The sequence below is a fragment of the Urocampus carinirostris genome, chromosome 1, assembly GCF_059441175.1.
Source record: "Urocampus carinirostris isolate Australia breed hairy pipefish chromosome 1, RoL_Ucar_1.0, whole genome shotgun sequence".
Classification (NCBI taxonomy): Eukaryota; Metazoa; Chordata; class Actinopteri; order Syngnathiformes; family Syngnathidae; genus Urocampus; species Urocampus carinirostris.
Window position 1 is genome coordinate 75,904,045 of NC_142349.1, and position 19,738 is coordinate 75,923,782.

The 19,738-nt window shown below is 41.7% G+C and overlaps 2 protein-coding genes and 2 pseudogenes across 7 annotated transcripts in view; 1 reads left to right on the forward strand and 3 right to left on the reverse strand.

Annotated features, from left to right (window-relative positions):
• LOC148376977 (uncharacterized) overlaps positions 1 to 19,738 on the reverse strand; it is a 141,748-nt gene that overhangs the window by 76,033 nt on the left and 45,977 nt on the right. The window lies entirely within an intron of this gene.
• Positions 1 to 19,738, reverse strand: part of LOC148376980 (uncharacterized) — a 126,192-nt pseudogene that overhangs the window by 60,536 nt on the left and 45,918 nt on the right. The window lies entirely within an intron of this gene.
• Positions 8,288 to 19,738, forward strand: part of LOC148376985 (uncharacterized) — an 88,217-nt gene continuing 76,766 nt past the window's right edge. For 2 of the 4 annotated variants that reach the window (XM_088351147.1, XM_088351172.1), the window contains exons 1-3: positions 8,288 to 8,586; positions 16,114 to 16,386; positions 16,465 to 16,548. In XM_088351147.1, the coding sequence (XP_088207273.1) occupies positions 8,466 to 8,586; positions 16,114 to 16,386; positions 16,465 to 16,548 (478 nt within the window). In that variant the 5' untranslated portion in view covers positions 8,288 to 8,465. Of the gene's footprint in view, positions 8,587 to 16,113; positions 16,549 to 19,738 lie in introns of all 4 variants that reach the window. The other 2 variants (XM_088351138.1, XM_088351164.1) reach the window with 1 other exon arrangement.
• Positions 13,412 to 14,051, reverse strand: LOC148376986 (uncharacterized; annotated as a pseudogene).

Here is a 19,738-nt window from a genome sequence, read left to right on the forward strand (position 1 = left end):
GAGCCCCCTGCTTTTCACCCTCTACAGCTCCGACTGCTCACTGACCCACCCCACAAACGCTATCATTAAGTTCGCTGACGATACCACCTTGATCGGCCTCATCTCTGAAGGGGACGAGGCGGCATACAGGGATGAGGTTGAGTCACTTTCAACGTGGTGTTCGGAAAACCACCTCATATTGAACACCACAAAAACAAAAGAACTGATTCTGGATTTCAGAAGGAATGGCAGGAATCCAGCACCACTCATCATAAAAGGGGACTGTGTAGAGAGAGTCCACTCGTTCAAATTCCTGGGCGTGCACATCTCCGACGACCTCTCCTGGTCTGCAAACACCAGAGCGGTGGTAGGGAAGGCCCAGCAGCGACTGCACTTCCTGAGATTGCTCAGGAAAAATAACCTAAAACAGCAGCTGCAGGTGTCCTTCTACAAAGCCACAGTGGAGAGCATCCTAACATACTGCATCACGGTGTGGTATGCTGGGTGCACAGCAGCAGACAGGAAAAAGCTCCAGAGGATCATCAAAACAGCCCAGAGAATCGTCGGCTGCTCTCTGCCCAGTCTGGAGGACATTGCCTGCTCTCGCTACCTCAGCAGAGCAGAAAACATCATCAAGGACTTTTCTCACCCCGGCCACCATCTCTTCGACCTGCTGCCTTCCGGCAAGCGCTACAGGTCACACAAAGCAAAAACGAACAGACTCAGAGACAGTTTCTTCCCCACAGCCATTACCACCCTAAACAGACACCGCACAAAAAACTGAAAACTGTTGCAAAAAACTACCTCACACGTATGTAAAATGATACTCACGTACATGCTGTCTGCACTATGTTTGTTCACTGCTCAAACAGACACCGCACAAAAAAAAAAAAAAAAAAAAAAACTTAAAACTCGGGCCAACACTACCTCATACGAATATAATGTTACTCATGTCTTGTTCTTGCACATGTCGACTGCACTACGTTTAATGCTCAAATTGCACAATGTCTGACCATTTCCTGTTTCATGCTGACTATTTTTGCACTATGATGACTTTGCACCAAATGCAATATTGCACAACCGTTACGATACCAACGTTATCACGACATCCCTGTATGTAACATCCCACATGCCGACATTTCTTGTGTAAATACCATGTAAATTATAACTATAGCCTTATCCCCCTTGTCTTATAACATTATCTTCTCTGTTCCTTTATCTTCTTGCTCATACCTCACTATGAATGTGTAAAACTGGAGTGTCATGCCCAATTTCGTTGTCACAATATGTTAGCCCATTTGTAACAATGACAATAAAGGTATATTCTATTCTATTCTATTATATTCTATTCTATTCTATAAAGTCTGGGGCCTAGTGAGTTGGACATTTGTGCAAGTCCCCATTAGAAAGATTTAATGTCACGTGCTATGTTTAAATCTTCACAAGAAGGTTAATCGCGCAAGCGAACACATACTTATTAACCGACTAGCACTGAACGTTTTTTGCATTGCTGAGTCTTGGTGGCCACTGTGAAGTGGGTCTGTGGGTAAACCAGCATGGTCTGCCCTTCCTTCTTGACGCCCACTTCCTTCTGGCACCAGGTGAACCTTGTTGGACAAAGTTTTGTTTTTCAGGTCAACCCACCACCGGGAGATGACTTACAGCCAGGACATACTTGGAGGAAGTTCACCACAACCACTGCTTTCCTATGCCATTGAAGAATGGAAATGTCAACTTGGTCGGGTACCACCCATGGCCTTTACAATTGACGAACAGATAAGCTCGACCCCATCACTTCAAAGGTAAAAGCCAAACCTCTATTTGACAAAAAGGTGGCTAAACAAAAGATGACCTGTGGTAAATTTCAGGGAACTGGAGAAACAGTGGGTGAGGTGCCTTCTGAAGGGTGTCAGATTAAAATATCATTTCTTGTGCTCCTCCCTCTAGCCAGAGCAGACATCTGGTTATGTGTGGAGGAGATAAACTTTACGGCCGCCTTAATCCCTAACAACACAGCACCAGGTGGACCTTTGACCAAGGCTATTGAGAGCCTCAGAACCCTCAACAAGAAGATAAGGGAAGTTTTCATCACCATGTGTTATACCATGGGAAAACCCCTCCCGCCAGGAGCTCGCAAATGCAATCAGCGCCATGTTCGATGAAGGAAGAAAAGAGGACAATGCAGACAGCGCATACCAAATCCTCTCATTCCCCGTAACCTTTTTGAAATAGAGGCTAAATTGAGCCAGGGGGAAGCCCATGTCTCAACTCAAACGGGGGGACAATATCCATAGTACAACCAATTTTTGAAAAATTTGTAGGTCTTGTCTAGTGTGTAATAAGCATAATTTTCAAGGTAACAATAGACCTAAGAGAAAATCTTCCTCCTATTGAGTGGCACGTGTTCCTGTTGTACAGTGCCTCTCACAGAATTTGCTCAAATGTACCATTACAACCTCATCATCACGGAAGATGAAGACTTAGATAAATCGCTTGATTTTTTGATGTCCCTTTTGGCGTCTCTTAGTCTTCCTGTCTGTTTGAAGGTGTTGGTACTTTTCCAGGGGGGTGGTCTTTTGCCTTTTTCTCAACATACCAGTTCTTTTCCATGTCTTCTTATTTCAATAAAACACAAAGGCAGATTGGGAAAAAGCCAGGAGCGTGACCAGCGAGACGAGAGCGGGTAAATGATCTGTTCCTTCCGCGCCTCTTCTCCAGCTGCAGTTGTTAAAAAAAAAAAAAAAAAAAAAACAGTCTTTGCCTGAATTTCCTTCTAGAGTTAGCTAATTTTTGTACCTCTCCCACACATCAGTGGTCTTGTTAGACCCAACAGTGATGCAATATAATAACATTCACATTAAAACTCATGCAGCTTTACTCATAGGTAAAAAAAGTGTATTCATTGTGGGCAAATTCATCTTATTTATGTCAACTCAACAAATAATAACATGTATTCATGCATCCACAATTAGAAATTTATTGTCATTGATAAAAACACGGAGAACATTGTTTACAAAGAGATTAGACGTGGCACTCCAGGATAAACGCGTAATAAAAACTTATAAGAGAAAAATATGATGAATATAATGTCAGGATAAAAAGGCAAACATAAAAACAATAGAAATTTGAAAATAACTTTAGAAGAGAAATCCACAGTTAAAAAGAATAAATGTATATTTTCTATCTATCCATCTATCTACCTTGGTAATGTTCCTCAAAGAGGGGTGACCGACAGCAAGGCAAACACATACAATAACAAAGATAATAAAAGGGAAAAAAAAATAGCAAAAAACACACAAAATTTTTTGGACCATGGCCAACCCAATTGCCCAAACACCCAAACAAGTTCGGCACCTCGGCACCTAAAGTTGGTCATGCTTTCGTCCCTCCAGATGAAACGGGACACAAGAAAGCGGCCATGTCACTCGGGTCTGTTCAACAACAGGGCCTGACAGCTTTCACTGGTGTACCCCTGCCGCATCATACGCGATTGACTATCACTTCACGTCAAATGTATATTAGATACACACAAGAAGTTCCCTGATGACTTCTGAATGATCCGATGTCCACCTAAATGACTAACAAGGACTAACAAAGTGAACCTGTACCCCATTAAGCATGTCAGTTTTAATGCATTTGCTCTGTGGTGAGATCAGAGGTTGGTGAAAGGAGCAGGGATGTGATTTTTCCGCTAATTCGCGGAATTCCGCTTTTTTTATCTCCAAAAATAAAAATTTAAAATTCCCGATTTTTTAAGTGGTAAAAAATCCGATTTCGTCTCTACAGCATTCCATTTGAGTGTTTCCGTAACTGAAATGAAACGTACTTGCGATTGGTTGAAGTCTCCGTGTTGACCAATAAAGGCGCTTGTTATAGGAGTATGCCATTGTTCATTTCTCACACGTTTTTGCCGGGTGTTTAAAGAAAGATGTCCGCGATCGAACGCAAAGATGCTCGGCGAGTTAAAGAAATTGATAAGATCGTAAAAAACAAGTTGCGATGGGACTGGTTAGAGAAGGAATTATCTACAAATGTTGGAAAGAAGACTGTGAGGAATTTGTTCAGTGACTTTATTCGGAAGATGGATCGTGCCGGAAAAGCGCTTTGCATTTGGTGCCATGATACCATTGACTATGGTGGGAGAGGTTTCAAAGCTCTTGAAAGTCACGCAAAGAGCAAAAAACACGTGAAAGAACTCCAGTCGAGAACAACAAATTATTCCATCGGTGCCCAAACGAAAACTCCAAAACTTTACGGCCTCCATCCCTTATTGACACCACAAACGGAAGCGGTAATAGAGAGACGTGGGATTAAAGACTTTAACAGGCACCCATCCATCTCCCCAGAGTGGAGTAACAACTCTTCCGACAAGGACTTGTCTGGGCCCAGCCTTTGATTGAGTTGGCTCAACGACCACTGTGCTGCCCGCAGACGTCCCGGCCAACTCAGGTAACTTGCCCCAAATAACGTACTCGGTCCGTAGATTCAGCGTCACGCAACTCTTGATTTTTACTGTCCCTACCTTGTCTGGAATGCAATCACCTCTCCATCTCTCTGTGTTGGAAAGCATTGACAGGAATTGACTGTGGTTATCGGACAGACCGTTGTCAGGAGTGGAAACTAATCTCCAATAGCCATCAGTACTTTTCAATTGAGTCAAAATATATTTGATGGCATTGCTGCCAAGGATCATCTGTTCTGTCTGGCCTGGCACCACCATTACTGGTATTATCATTTGGCACCCGTAAACTGTGACGTGAATGTCGTACATATCTCTGGGAGAAACTTGGTGTCCACCGCAGCCTACAATGACATAATCATCGGCCGTGTAACTCATCATATCAGGGAATTGCTGCAGGAGGGACTTAGCCGTGTCCTCACTTACTGTACAAGCCATCGACCCGCTGTCTAACAGCGCTCTGAAAGTGGGGCCTTCTTGCACAAGTACAGGTGTGTAAAACAGTTCGTCAGTCTCCGCTATTCTCTGAAACCCCTGAAAGATCAGCTTCTTCGATGGAGGTATCTTGTTGCTATATAACTCATAAATTGATTTATTATCTTGCATGTCAGGCTTCACATTAGTGGTGGGAGGTATACTCAGTTGATCTGCACTGTTCTCCCCTAAGCGCAGATCAGTTAGTTTCCCTGATGCAGCGGGACAACTTTCGTCACTGGACAATCACGTCGAGAATGCCCTGGGGCATGGCAGTGAAAGCAAAGGTTTTTGTCTCGGCAATGAGAGAGAGCACTGTGTTCGACTTCTTTGCAAATGATACATGGCTTGGCAGTGAAACCATTGATTCTGGCTCCAGGTCGCCTGGTTGGAGCTCCCCCTCTCTCTTGAAACTGGTTCGAGGTAACACGTAGCAGAACTTTCTCCAACATACTAATAACGTCCGTTAGAGAGACATACTGTGGGCTCGAAGTCTGCGGTGGCTCGTGCACGATTGTTGGACCATGGTTCACCTCAGCTTTGTGTACGGCAATTTCCGCTCTATTCGCAGGTTGTTGTAGGGAATCTGCTTTGTAGCTCTTCTCAGCGTGGTATTCATTCAGCACCTCTAGTACCTCACATGCTGACCACTTTTCGATGGTTTTTGATCTGTAAGTGAGTGCCAGTTCCTTGCATGGGCAGTTCCTAATAAACATGCGAGTAACCTCTATTTCAGGGTTGTCAAATGTTTTGCCCTGCTCACTCAAGCACTCAGAGGCAAGGTCAGATGCTCTGTTTAGTCTCAGCCAGTAGTCATAGGGGTCTTCCTGGTGTTTGGGCAAAGTTGAATAAAAGTCAGCTAAAGGGACAGCAGAGTACTTGGTGCAGCTAAAGTGTTTCCTGAGAAGACTATAAATCATGTCAGGGCGGGTATAGACGTCTATATTACTGTTTCTAATGCCAAACCTAACTACATCTTTAGCTTTTCCTCTCAAATGTATAAGGATTTCCTCTGCTTGCTCTTCAAGTCTCACATTACTCTTTTTAATAAATGTCCTCATTAGATCTTCCCACTCATGTATTTTTATTGAGTCTGAGCCTTCCCCAGTAAATGATGGTGGTTCTTTGAGCTTTCTCTGTGTAACCACCTGAACCTGTGATTCATCTGACACATGACCAGGCTTACTCAACATTTTTGCTACATCTTGTGTGGCAGCAGCGCTAGGAGCTACTATATTGTGTGACTGTATACGTGAGAAAATGCTATCAGCCAATTTATGTCCTATCTCCTGAATAATATTTGTCATCTGATCAGCTACACCCTCAGAAACGTCACTTGTGCTCTGATTAAACATGTTTCAAAGATGTAAATAAGTCAAAATCGCCTGCGTAACACGTCACTGTATAGCAGTTTTAAATACTGTGAGCTGATGGCTTCATGAAATGATGTGGCAGGTAGGACAGTCATCGGTTCGGAGAGCTTGATAGAAGTCACGGGTCACGGCACCAATGTAACCGCGGTGTACGTGTCCCACCAAAGATCCACATTCACGCTGGACTGGATGATGAGGTTTTTATTATTACAGTTTCTGCAAATGGATGAGTCACAACATTAGCTTTTTCTGCTGGGTCTGATCTCTTTGATCTCTTTGTAGTACTCTGGTAAAACTGACAACAAAGCATATCAAAGAGCTTTCTTTTCACTTTACAGAAAATACATTTTAGAATATCACAATACATTTGTAAATCTTTGCATTTTAACAAGATACTTTTAACAAGAGATCGTAGAGTGGATTTTTAACGTTTACAATGAATTCAACATGTTTTTCTTTACTCTGAATTTTAACCAACATCATCCTTTTTTTATGTATATGAAAAATAGGAATAAAAACAATAATGAGTATAAAATGGGTACAATTTACCTGCAAATGGATGAGTCACAACATTAGCTTTTTCTGCTGGGTCTGATCTCTTTGATCTCTACAAGGGGAATTAATATTTAGTAAAACAGAAACAAAACGAAAATAAACCTAAACAGCTTGACAATATCAATCACATTACTCTGCATGATGAGAGATTCGTCAGCTGGGGTTATAAAGTTTAAAATTAACTTATTTTGTGGAGCACCAAAAGATATGTCTTACCTTTGTAGTACTCTGGTAAAACTGACGACAAACCCCGCCTCCTGGTCACATGTTAGAAGCCAAAACCAAACCCCACCCCATACCAGCAGATGGCACTGTTGGACTCAGCATTGCAGGACATTTACCAAAAACTATACACATATTTTAGCAGGAATTTCAATAAAATAAAAGTTATTATTACACCCGTTACACATGGATTATATGTAATCGCAGTGTACTTGTCCCACCAAAGATCCACATTCACGCTGGACTGGATGATGAGGTTTTTATTACAGTTACTGCAAATGAATGAGTCACAACATTAGCTTTTCTGCTGGCTTTGATCTATTTGATCTCCGTAGCAGTTCTCACTGAAAACTGCCCAACAAAGCATATCAAGGAGCTTTCTTTTCAATTTACATAAAATACATTTTACAATATCACAATACATTTTTACATCCATTTCAAGAAGATACTTTTAACAAGAGATCGTATAGTGGATTTTTAACGTTTACGATGAATTCAACATATTTTTCTTTCATCTGAATTTAACCAACACCATCCTTTGGAATATATTTGAGAAAATAGAAATAAGAACAATAATGAGTATAAAAACGGGTACAATTTACCTGCAAATGAATGAGTCACAACATTAGCTTTTCTGCTGGCTTTGATCTCTTTGATCTCTACAAGGGGAATTAACATTTTAGTAAAACAGAAACAAAACGAAAATAAATCCAAACAGCTTGACAACATCAATCCCATTACTGTGCATGTTGAGAGATTTGTCAGCTGGGGTTATGATGTTTAAAATTAACTTCTTTTGTGGAGCACCAAAAGATGTGTCTTACCATTGCAGTTCTCTCTGGTAAGACTGCCAACAAATCCCGCCTCAAGGTCACATGTCAGAAACCAAAACCAAACCCCACCCCATACCAGCAGGTGGCACTGTTGGACTCATCATTGCAGAACACTTACCAAAAACTATACACATATTTCAGGAGGAATTTCAATAAAACAAAAATTATTACACCCGTTACATATACGAGGAAAAACACGCAGAGAAGACGACACGCGTATTGACCAGTTATGAGCACCTGTTAGAGAGAGAAAGAGAGAGAGAGAGAGAGAGAGAGAGAGAGAGAGAGAGAGAGAGAGAGAGAGAGAGAGGGGGGGGGAGCATTTCGAAGGGAGCCGGCTTATTAACTCCTTTCGTTCTTCAACAACTCAGCAGAGTGGAACTGTGAGATGGTATGATGCTAGGGGGCGATAGAGCACCAAAGAGATAGATGACATCCGAGAAGAAGAGTAGAACTACACGTCACTGCCGCCATTGTCGGCGCCTTCGTGGTGTTTCGCTCAGTCGTGTGCACAATTCAACTCCATCTAACGGCATTTAACTCTGTACAATAGTTTTAAAGGTGGCTAAAATGTGCGAGGGATGGAAAGGAAATTTGAAAGAGGAGCTTCAGGAAGAGAACGAGCGAGAAGATCGACGGCTAAACCGAGTTAGCATTAGCAAGGAGCTACGAGTTGTGTTGAACAGAGCAGGTTGGTCACTTTTATTTCCATAACATTTTTATTTTCCCTAAATCTCAACATATTTTCCGATATAAGAACAACCCTTTTTTTGCACGGTCGTGCCAAGTGGAAACTCGTAAAGTTCAGATTCAGATCTAGTCAAGTCAAGTCATTTTTATTTGTATAGCCCTTAATCACAATAAGTCTCTAAGGGCTTCACAGATTAGTACACTATGTTACACAGACTATTTTTCAGCCGACAAGAAGAGTAGGTTATTATTCATATGCAATGGAGTAGAAGTGAGTTTTAAGTTTAGATTTAAACATTTCCACTGAGGTTGCAGATCGGATCTCAGGGGGAAGAGCATTCCACAGCACCGGTGCCCGGATGGAGAACGCTCTCGAACCAGCGGAACACTTCTTGGCTCTTGGGATCATCAGAAGACCGGCACTCTCAGATCGTAGGCTTCGGACCGGGACATAGGGGCAGATCAGATCTGAAAGATAAGAGGGAGCAAGTCCATGTATGATTTTGTACAATACTAAGAGAACCTTGAAGTCACATCTTTGGCTAACTGGGAGCCAGTGCAAGTTAGCCAAAATCGGTGTTATGTGATCGTACTTTTTTGTCCTAGTTAAAAGCCTCGCTGCGGCATTTCGTACTAGCTGAAGAGACTTGATTCTGGACTTCGGGAGACCGGAGAGTAGTGCATTACAGTAATTGAGACGGGAGGTAAACAAACGCATGAATTATAGTTTCCGCATCAGACTGAGACAGTATTGAACGGATTTTGGCAATGTTACGAAGATGGAAGAAAGCGGTTCTAGTAATTTTCTTTACATGCATCTCAAAGGTTAGATCAGGGTCAAATATGACACCTAAATTTTTAACTGAGTCACTCTGTGTGATGTGACATTTGTCAATGTTCACAGTAGTTTTTGAGAATAAGTCACGGCATTTAAATGGACCAATAACTAACATTTCGGTCTTTTCAGAGTTAAGACGCAAGAAATTGAGTGACATCCAATCTTTTATCTTAGTGATGCAGGCCTCCAAATTTCCACAGTTTAGTGTGGTAGATTCCTCCAACGGAAGATAGAGTTGAGTGTCGTCTGCGTAGCAGTGGAAGCTGATATTGTACTTGCGAATAATGTCACCTAATGGAAGCATGTAAATGTTGAAAAGAAGGGGGCCAAGCACTGAACCCTGCGGAACACCACAGGTAACATTAAAGGGCTCAGATGTCATTTCACCATATTTAACACAGTGCGTCCTATCTGAGAGGTAGGATCTGAACCACGAGAGGACGGTTCCTGAGAGACCAATCCATTTTTCCAACCGTTCTAGTAGGATATTGTGGTGCACTGTGTCAAAAGCAGCACTAAGATCCAGCAGCAGCAAAAGTGATGAAGCGCCAGAATCCATTGACATTAGGAGATCATTTGTTACCTTGATCAGAGCTGTCTCAGTAGAGTGGTTAGCCCTGAATCCTGATTGCATGGATTCAAAAAGGTTATTCTCGGATATGAAAACATTCAGCTGCTGTGCCACTACTTTTTCGAGTACTTTAGAGAGGAAAGGTAGGTTTGACACAGGTCTGTAATTACTTAATATTTCTGGATCAAGGTTGGGTTGTTTCAGTGTGGGTTTAATAACGGCGGGCTTAAAAGCTGCTGGAACTACACCTGAGGAGAGTGATATGTTTATAATATTTAGAACTGAAGGTCCAAGGACGCCAAAAAGACTTTTAATAAGTGAACCTGGGAGCGGGTCGAACTGGCAAGTTGTCGGTTTGGCCGCATTTACCACCTGTTTGAGATCATCAAGTGACAGTTCACTAAAACCGGCCATTTTCCCAAGGCAGCCACCCTGTCGTGCATCTGTAAATTTCAGTCCTTTAATATGTGTGGTATTAATAATTTCTTTAGCAATTTCTTCCTGTATGCATTGAATCTTCTTAGTAAAGAAGACCATTAGGTCCTGAGCAGAGTGTGTCGAACTATCTGCGATAGTCTGTTGCCTTGTAAGCGATGCTACAGTGTCAAAAAGGGCTTTGGGGTTGTTCTTTTGAGACGCAATCACCTTCGAAAGGTAGGCCGATTTTGCAGAGGCAAGGGCCGCTTTATACTTTAACAAGCTGTCACACCAGGTTTGATGGAAAACCTCAAGCTTGGTAGCGCGCCATTTTCTTTCCAATTTCCTGCATTCTTGTTTAAGGGTTCTAGTTTCATCAGTAAACCAAGGCGTGCGTCTTTTCGGACGTGATTTTAGTTTTATGGGCGCTATTGAATCCAGCACACTAGTCAGGGTGGTATTGAACTCATTCATGAGTGAGTCAATCGAGCCATTGTATGTAGGAAAGGACGCAACTGCTCCAGGAAGGAGTTCAAAGAGCTCAGAAACTGTGCCAGTGCTTATATTGCGTCCGCTAAATACTTCAGCTTTTTTAACACTACACTTAGCTAGCACCTCAAATGTAACTAAATAATGATCTGAGATAACGGTAGTACACGGTAACACCATAATATTTGAGGTTAAAACTCCTCGAGTCAGAATCAAGTCTAGCGTGTTCCCATTTTTATGGGTTGGAATATCAACAAGTTGATTAAAGCCAAATGCATCAATTAGAGACCTAAACGCAATAGTGAGTGAATTGAGTGAGGAGTTCATATGAATGTTAAAGTCTCCCATAATTATAATTTTGTCTGCATAGGTTACTAGTTCAGACAAAAGTTCAGCAAATTCGTCTAAGAAAGTTGTGTATGGCCCAGGTGCACGATAGATAGTTATTACATAAATTGACAATAGAGAGGACCGCATCACAAGAGCCTCAAACGCCTTGTAATTATTAGAGGTACGTGGATTAAATTTGAGCGATTTTTCAGAAATGAGCGCAACACCACCACCCCTTTTCAACGTGCGTGCTACATGGCTACTCTCGTAGTCTGGGGGAGAAGCATAATTTAGCGCTAAATACTCATCCGGGCGTAACCAAGTTTCACAAAGACCCATACAGTTAAGTTTATAATCACGAATAATGTTATCAACAAGTAAAGCTTTTGGAGCAAGCGATTTAATATTTAACAGACCAAATTTCAGCTTTGCTGAATCATTTGACTTAGCTGAACTCTTTGTAGACTTTGTCGAAATCTTCAAAAGCTGCCGCTCTTGTGGCTTTTCGTGTGGGTTGTCCGGCGAGGGATGAATGGTGGAATTAGTTACATCCTCGCGTCCTTCCTCGCGTCCATCTTGCTGCTTAGACTTCGCACGCTTCACACATCTACCCGCACGGCAACCACGCTTCTGTTTTCTGTCCTTACGGCGGCGTTGACGTCGTTTATTAAGCGGAATAGCCGTCCACAAGGATGCCGGGTCTCTTTGAAGTTCGCTCGGTATATCATAGGCGGTATAAAAAGTGCCCGAAAAGTCGAAATTTAGACGCCCACCCAACCGAATAAGTTCGGCCCTACTGTAAGTATTTTTGGCCACACATGTGTCCAAAAGTGAGAGCAAAAAAGACAAGAGAACGGCAATAAATAGAAGATTAGCTGGAGAGCAACGAGCCGCAAGCATGTATCCATGCGCCGCCATGTTGGATTTTTTTATCTACTTTATTGTCATTCTTGTACACGTGTATACAGAATGAAACGTCGATACATCTGACCCGCAAAGTTTCCTTGAATGTACAGATATAAATCAAATGTTGTATTGAGTTGGAGTATTGAAGTACTAATAATATACTAAACAATTATAGCTATGTATAGTATTATACAGTTGTGCAAAGAGTGCAAGAGGAGCAGCTAACCAGGTGTGCAAAATGGGCAGTCAGGTAAACAAGTCACTATACAATAACAATAACACTGAAGTATGATAGTGCAGAGGAGAACAGATGTGCAAAGGAGTGGCTAGGTATAAGAGAATTGCCAGTAGTGCAAAAAAACCCAAAACAAACAGATGTACAGATTACAGCTGTGTAGGCTTACTATTTGTGTGATTGACCATTTAACAGTCTAATGGCCAGGGGAACAAAGCTGTTGCAGAACCTGGTGGTCCTTCACTGCACTCTGTAGTACCTCTTCCCAGAGGCTAGCAGAGTGATCAGTCCATGATGGGGGTTAGAGAGGTCCCTAATGATGTTCTTGGCTCGGGATAGGCAGCCCTTCTGGCCAATGTCCTGAATGAAAGGGAGAGAAGTCCCGATGATTTTCTCTGCTGTCCTCATCACCCTCCTCACACTACTCCAGTCGGAGGCACTGCAGCATTAAGTTAACTTAAGTTACGGGGAGAAGTCTCATTTAGCCCTACAAACTCATTTGGTTTCAACCTTGTCTCACAAAGGCCAATAAGGTTAATATTGTGTTCACTAATATGGGTATTGACAAGTAAAGCTTTGGAAGCTAGTGATCTTATATTCAGAAGGCCAAGCTTCAGCGCTGTGGACCGAGCTGAACCCTTTACCGAGTTTTGAACCTTAGTGGTGATAACCTCCACAAGATAATGCTCCCAGTCCAGGATTTTGTGCCGAGGCAGATGTGGCCCGAATTCCATACCACAGGAATATTGTTGACAGGTGGGGTAACAGGATGACTAACGGTAGAAAGTAATGTTATTCTTCTCCCTCCTCACCAAGGGATAATCAGAGGTAAGAAGCACAGAAGAAGATGCTATAGAAGAGTACAGATCATGGTGTGTAGTGCAGGAAATGGAACGCTCTAAACTACATAAACTATGTGAATGGCATGAATTTAGCATAGTGCTAGTTAGCTTTAGCAATACAGACTCTACACCCGTGGTTATAGGCTCACTAATCACCTGTGACCTGGCCTGCACTAGTGTACCCTGTCATGGAAGGCTTTAACAGTACTCTATATTTTTAGAAAGAGTGAGAGCATCTTCCCAGTTAAGGTGAAGGCCGTCTCTCCTCAGCAGGTCAGGTCGGCCCCAGAAAGCTGGCCAGTTATCCACCTACCTAAATCACTGCTGACTACAAAAACTTGCCAGCCACCGGTTGAGCGACACTCGTCTGCTAAACCTCTCATAATTGCCTCTCGCTGGCAAGGGGGTAGAGACCATTACTTGATGCCGACTCATCTTTCTGGCGAGATTACAGGTCCTAGCAATATTTTTTTTTTAATCCCATATTGCCTCATTTTAGCATTTAGAGTTGACGTGAATGACTATATCAGTGTAGCTAGCCCTGTCCTGGTGTCTAGGTTTGCTCCCTCAAATTAGCCTCAATGTCGGGTGCACTGGCTCCAGAAATACTCATCACCGTAGCTGAGTTGCTGAGCTAAATGTTACGTATGATGGAGTAACCTATCACTTGGGTGCAGGAGCCAGGAGACTGGGGAGGGGTGGGTCTAGCTAGGGGGCTGAATTTATTATGTGTCTGGATTGGCTCACCGCGGTTAGCAAGCCGTTTAGGGCTAATCCTAACCGGACTAGCAGTTTCACTACAACCCACGCTAGCACTGGTGTCCGCGGCACCTAACATTTTCCTTTTCAACTGCTCTAGCTCACGGACAGGTCCCTCTAGACACCTTTTCCATAATTAGGGTCTGTTCATGCTAGTTTTTTCAAAGCACCGAGTTACCGTATTTTCCGCACTATATGGCGCACCATGTTATAAGGCGCACCTTCAATGAATGATATATTTTAAAACTTATGCCATACATAAGACGCACCCCATTATAAGGCGCTATAAGTGCATGCTGGTTTAAGATCAGGTCATTGTGCAATTTTGTAATTGTAATCCTGTGCAGTCCTTCGAGACATTTTTGGGATTAAGGGCTATTTACGGTAAATAAATGTGACGACTTGACAACAGTAGAGAATGTAGTTACGTTATGCAACCTCTAGATGTTGCCACGCTCAAGGGAATGTCAACAAAACATTCAAAAAGGTCTAACTTTATTAACAAACAAGCTTTCCACAACTCCATTCACTCCCAAAATAAATAAACAGCCGTTTTATTATTTTCTCTGAGGTAAAGCATTTTCGTGACACATCTTTAACATCTTTGAACAACATCGACATATCATTTTATTTTTTGTCCATTTAGTCAACACGCAAAGAAAAAAACGTCTGATACTGTTATTTTAAATGAAACGTTAGTGCAATCGCAATAAAGTGACACTCGTAATGTGCAAAAACAACGAGTGCAAAACGATAACAATAAAGCAATAACATAATAACTGTAAAATGTAAAACGTAAACACACAAAAGAAAAACAAAGATCACTCTATAAGCTCCTCATCGACGAATCCCTCGAATTCTTCTTCTGCTGTGTCCACGTCCGGTGTTGTTGTCCTGTGCCAGCGCTGTTGCCTTCATATGTATAGTTATCGTACTGACACTTCTGCTTGCCGCTCTTTGTTGAACAACCCACTGATCAAGTGTCTCCTCTAACTCTGGCCATCTTGCTTTATTGCCACGGAAACTTTGTTGAGTTTTCCTTACTTGGCGGAGCTTATCTTCATCCTTTCTCCACTTCCGTACCATCGATTCATTTAAGTTTAACTCTTTCGCTGCCGCTCTATTGCCGTGTTGTGCTGCGTGACTGATCGCTTTGAGTTTAAACTCGGCGTTGTACGCGTGTCTCTTAACAGGAGCCATTTTTTTTTACAAATGCACGTATGAAAGAGAATCTCGCTCTCTCTCTCTCTCTCTCTCTCTCTTTCTCTCGCTCTCTCTCTCTCTCAAACGTGACATTCTGAATAATTCTGAGTTTGTTTAAGGTAAATTGTGCTTTACATCTTCACCAGTCATAACCCTGGATTCAGACAAATACTGTATTTGTTGAATATGAATTAAGCAGTTTAATGGGGTAGCCATTTTGCCACTTAGTAAACAAATACAACACGAGCCCCGGCAACTACCAATCGTTTAATATTTCCCAGTATGCACAGCGCGAAAAATGGAGTCGGCGGCTGTTTCTCGTAGTTGCGAGACCTTGCGAATTTAATATTGAGCCATATATAAGGCGCACTGTGTTATAAGGCGCATGGTCAGCTTTTGAAAAAAAATAAGACTTTTAGGTGCGCCTTATAGTGCGGAAAATACGGTACATTAAACTTGCGTCTTCCTTGACACATATATTCGACGTGTCGCACTCTTACCCTTTACTGCATGGGCGCCCCCTGGCGTTCGCAAAAAGAATGTACAAATTAGCCGCATCGTTGCATAAGTTGCAAAGTTGAAAGCTTGGAGGGAAAAAGGGTAGCAGCTTTTCGTCCGAATTTTATGGTATGTAACATTGTGCTTTGTCTATCACCGACAGAAGAATTGGCATCAGTCCTTTAAAGCTGAGCACTTTGTGTTCCTAAATGCCAATATTCAGTAGAGACTAATGATATTTACGTTTTTATTATACACATTTTAATTGATATGTTTGCATGTTTTTCAGAGGTTCTGTGTTGTTTCTGTCTCCATTGGTTAGATTTATTAAATGAATGCAGTCTATATTATTTATTTATACATTTTGCCATTTATCTGTTTCAGTATTATGTTGTAGATTCTAAATGATGCGAAACCTATGTGTGTCTTGTGTCCCACAGATGTCAGTGAAGAATTCCTGCCTCCTGTCAGGCAGGAACCAAAGTTTCCTGACATTAAAAAGGAGGAGGAGGATGTTGAGCCTTTTTGTGTTAAAGAGGAGGGACTTTCCACAGAGTTGCTTGTCACTGAGACCATTTTAACTCCTGGGAGTCAGGTTAAACATGAAGAAAACTGGCAGGAGCCTCCAAGCATCAACTCCCGTCAACACGTGAAAACTGATGATAAGGACACGTCCGACTCTGCAGACACTGATAGCGCCAAACAGTCAGAAGGTGATAAAACGTGTTCTCAGTGTGGGAAAACGTTTCAATTCAAGTCTCGATTGAAGTTGCATATGACAACCCACACAGGGGAAAAGCCTTTTTCCTGCTCAGTTTGCGGTCAAAGATTCAGCCAAAAGGGCGCCCTAGAAGACCACACAAGAACCCACACTGGTGAGAAGCCCTTCTTCTGCTCAGTTTGCGGTAAAAAATTCAGGTTCAAAGCAAACTTGAAAAACCACGCTACAACCCACACTGGTGAGAATCCTTTCTCCTGCTTGATTTGTGGTGCAACATTCAGCCGAAAGGCAAACTTAAAAACACACACAAGAACCCACACTGGTGAGAAGCCTTTCTCCTGCTCAGTGTGCGGTCAAAGATTCAGCCTAAGACATAGCTTAAAAACACACACAAGAACCCACACTGGTGAGAAGCCCTTCTTCTGCTCAGTTTGCGGTAAAAAATTCAGGTTCAAAGCAAACTTGAAAAACCACGCTACAACCCACACTGGTGAGAATCCTTTCTCCTGCTTGATTTGTGGTGCAAAATTCAGCCGAAAGGAAAACTTAAAAACACACACAAGAACCCACACTGGTGAGAAGCCTTTCTCCTGCTCAGTGTGCGGTCAAAGATTCAGCCAAAGACAAAGCTTAAAAACACACACAAGAACCCACACTGGTGAGAAGCCCTTCCCCTGCTCAGTGTGCGGTCAAAGATTCAGCCATAGACAAAGCTTAAAAATACACACAATAACCCACACTAGTGAAAAGCTTTTCTCCTGCTCCTTTTGTGCTAAATCATTCAGCCAGAAAGCAGACTTAAAAACACACACAAGAACCCACACTGGAGAGAAGCCTTTTTCGTGCTCAGTTTGTGGCCTCAAATTCAGCCGCAATGAAGGCTTAAAAATACACATAAGAATCCACACTGGTGAGGAGCCTTTTTCTTGCTCAATTTGTGGTAAAAATTTCAGGAAAAAGGAAAATTTGAAAAACCACGCTACAACCCACACTGGCGAAAAGCCCTTCTCCTGCTCCTTTTGTGCTAAATCATTCAGCTATAGACAAAGCTTAAAAGTGCACACAAGAACCCACACTGGTGAGAACCCTTTTTCTTGCTCAGCTTTTGGTCTTAGCTACTCAAGTCAAGCCAAAGCTCAGGATTACACGTGTGCCTGAGAAAATGGCATCTCTGCTTGATATATCATTTCTTGAATTTACATTTCAAACTCTACCCTTGAATGTACAGATTTGTGTACTCTTCATGTCTTATCAACTCAAAAACATATCTCTCCATACACACACATTATATATATATATATATATACATACATATATATATATATATATATATATATATATATATATATATTTATATGTGTGTGTATGTGCATGTTTATTTAAAAAAAAAACTGTTTGATTTATCATTTGCAATTTTGATGTGATTTTCAATTGTTAAAGAAAAAGCGCATGTTTTATGCTAGTTCTTGTTCTAGTGACAAGCAAATCATGAGTTTACGACTGTAACGAAATAATCACTATAGATCTCCAAATAAAAATTGAATTGCAGTTGAAAAGAAACGCTCTTTATTTGTCTTTACCCAAGTGTACCAATATTGGAGGGCTTCTCCTTTCAGAGTAACAAAGCGATTTAGAGAGCGACTGGCTCAGCAAGGTCTCTGCGTTGATTAAAATACAAGAGTCACGAATGTTTCCTATGAGTTGTAGCTCCTGGTCATCCGTTTCTCAGTCAAATCCAAGACGTGACAATAGTCCACGTAATGCACTCTGTTAATCACCACTTCTTTGGGCTCTGTTGACTTTCCTTAGAGTCCAATTCAATTGATGAATTTCTTTTTAATTTTAAGAGCTTTTAAAGATACTAGCAGTTGTGTGCCTGCCCACCCTGGCTAATAGGCTGGTGTAAGCTGTGAGTCTATCAAAATTGTGCATACATTGCTTGAAAACTTTGCCATGCCTCTATGGTCACTTGCCACCTGCCATACCACCCTGAGAAAGCTCCAGCTCGGAAGCTAAGCAGTGTCGGGCCTGGTTAGTTCTTGGGTGGGAGACCCCTTGGGAATTCCAGATGCTATAAATGGGTCATTTGGCGCACGCTCTGCTGCGACAGCACTGACTGTATCCCCCTGGTACAGTTGGTGAAAATGAATTTCTCTGATGGGACCAAATAAATTGATTATCATTAAAAGTTGCTTCTGATTGGCTGGCGCTGTTAAAGCCTGAACACGATCTTGGTTGTCCACACTATCACTCAAATAACACTCTACAGTGGGATCTCGGTTAATGGGGACCAAAACCACCCGCGATAAGTGAAAATCTGCGAAGTAACGGCGCACCTTAAAAAAACATTTTTATTTTTTTTAAATTTTATTATTATTATTATTTTTTAGACCTGCGAAGCTCTGAACCCGCGAACGTGGAACCACAATGTAGCGACGCCCCTTCAAAAATGCTTTAAAATATTTAGGTTTTTTTTTCAATTATTTTATTTTATTATTATTATTTTTTAGGCCTGCGAAGCTCTAAATCCTTGAACGTCGAAGCGCGAAGTAGCGAGGTCCCACTGTACACTAAAAAAAACCCGGCAGTGTCTTGTGATTACACAATCGCACTATGTCACATCACAATATCGATTTCATTTAATCATGCAGCCCTAAATTGTGTGTGTAATACACATATATATATGTATATGTATGTATAAATTTGTACCGTATTTTCCGCACTATAAGGCGCACATAAAATCTGATTTTTTTTTTTTAAAAGCTGACTATGCGCCTTATAATCCGGTGCGCCTTATACATAGATCAATATTGAATTACAAGGTCTCGCAACTTACGGTAAGTAGCCACTGACTCAATTTTTCGCGTAGAAGAAGTGCGCTGTGCATGCTGGGAAATATTAAACAACAATTCTCTTTTATTAGTGCGTTTGTATAAAGAGCCTGAAATGGCTCCTATTAAGAGACACGCTTACAAAGCAGAGTTTAAACTCAAGGCGATCAGTCATGCAGTAGAACACGGGAATGGAGCAGCAGCGAGAGAGTTCAACATTAATGAATCGAACACGAGAGTGGCTCGAGCCGGCAGAATTAAGAGTCCCCCTAGGAACTCGCTAACTTAACAATGGTTCCATGGGTGAATTATGTAAAACCCACTACAACGTTTTACATTTTACAGTTATTATGTTATTGCTTTACTGTTATTGTTTTGCACTTGTTGTTTTTGCACATTACGAGTGTCACTATATTGCGATTGCACTAACGTTTAATTTACCATAACAGTATCAGATGTTTTTTGCGTGTTGACTAAATGGAGGAAAAGTAAAATGTTATGCCTTGCTGTTGT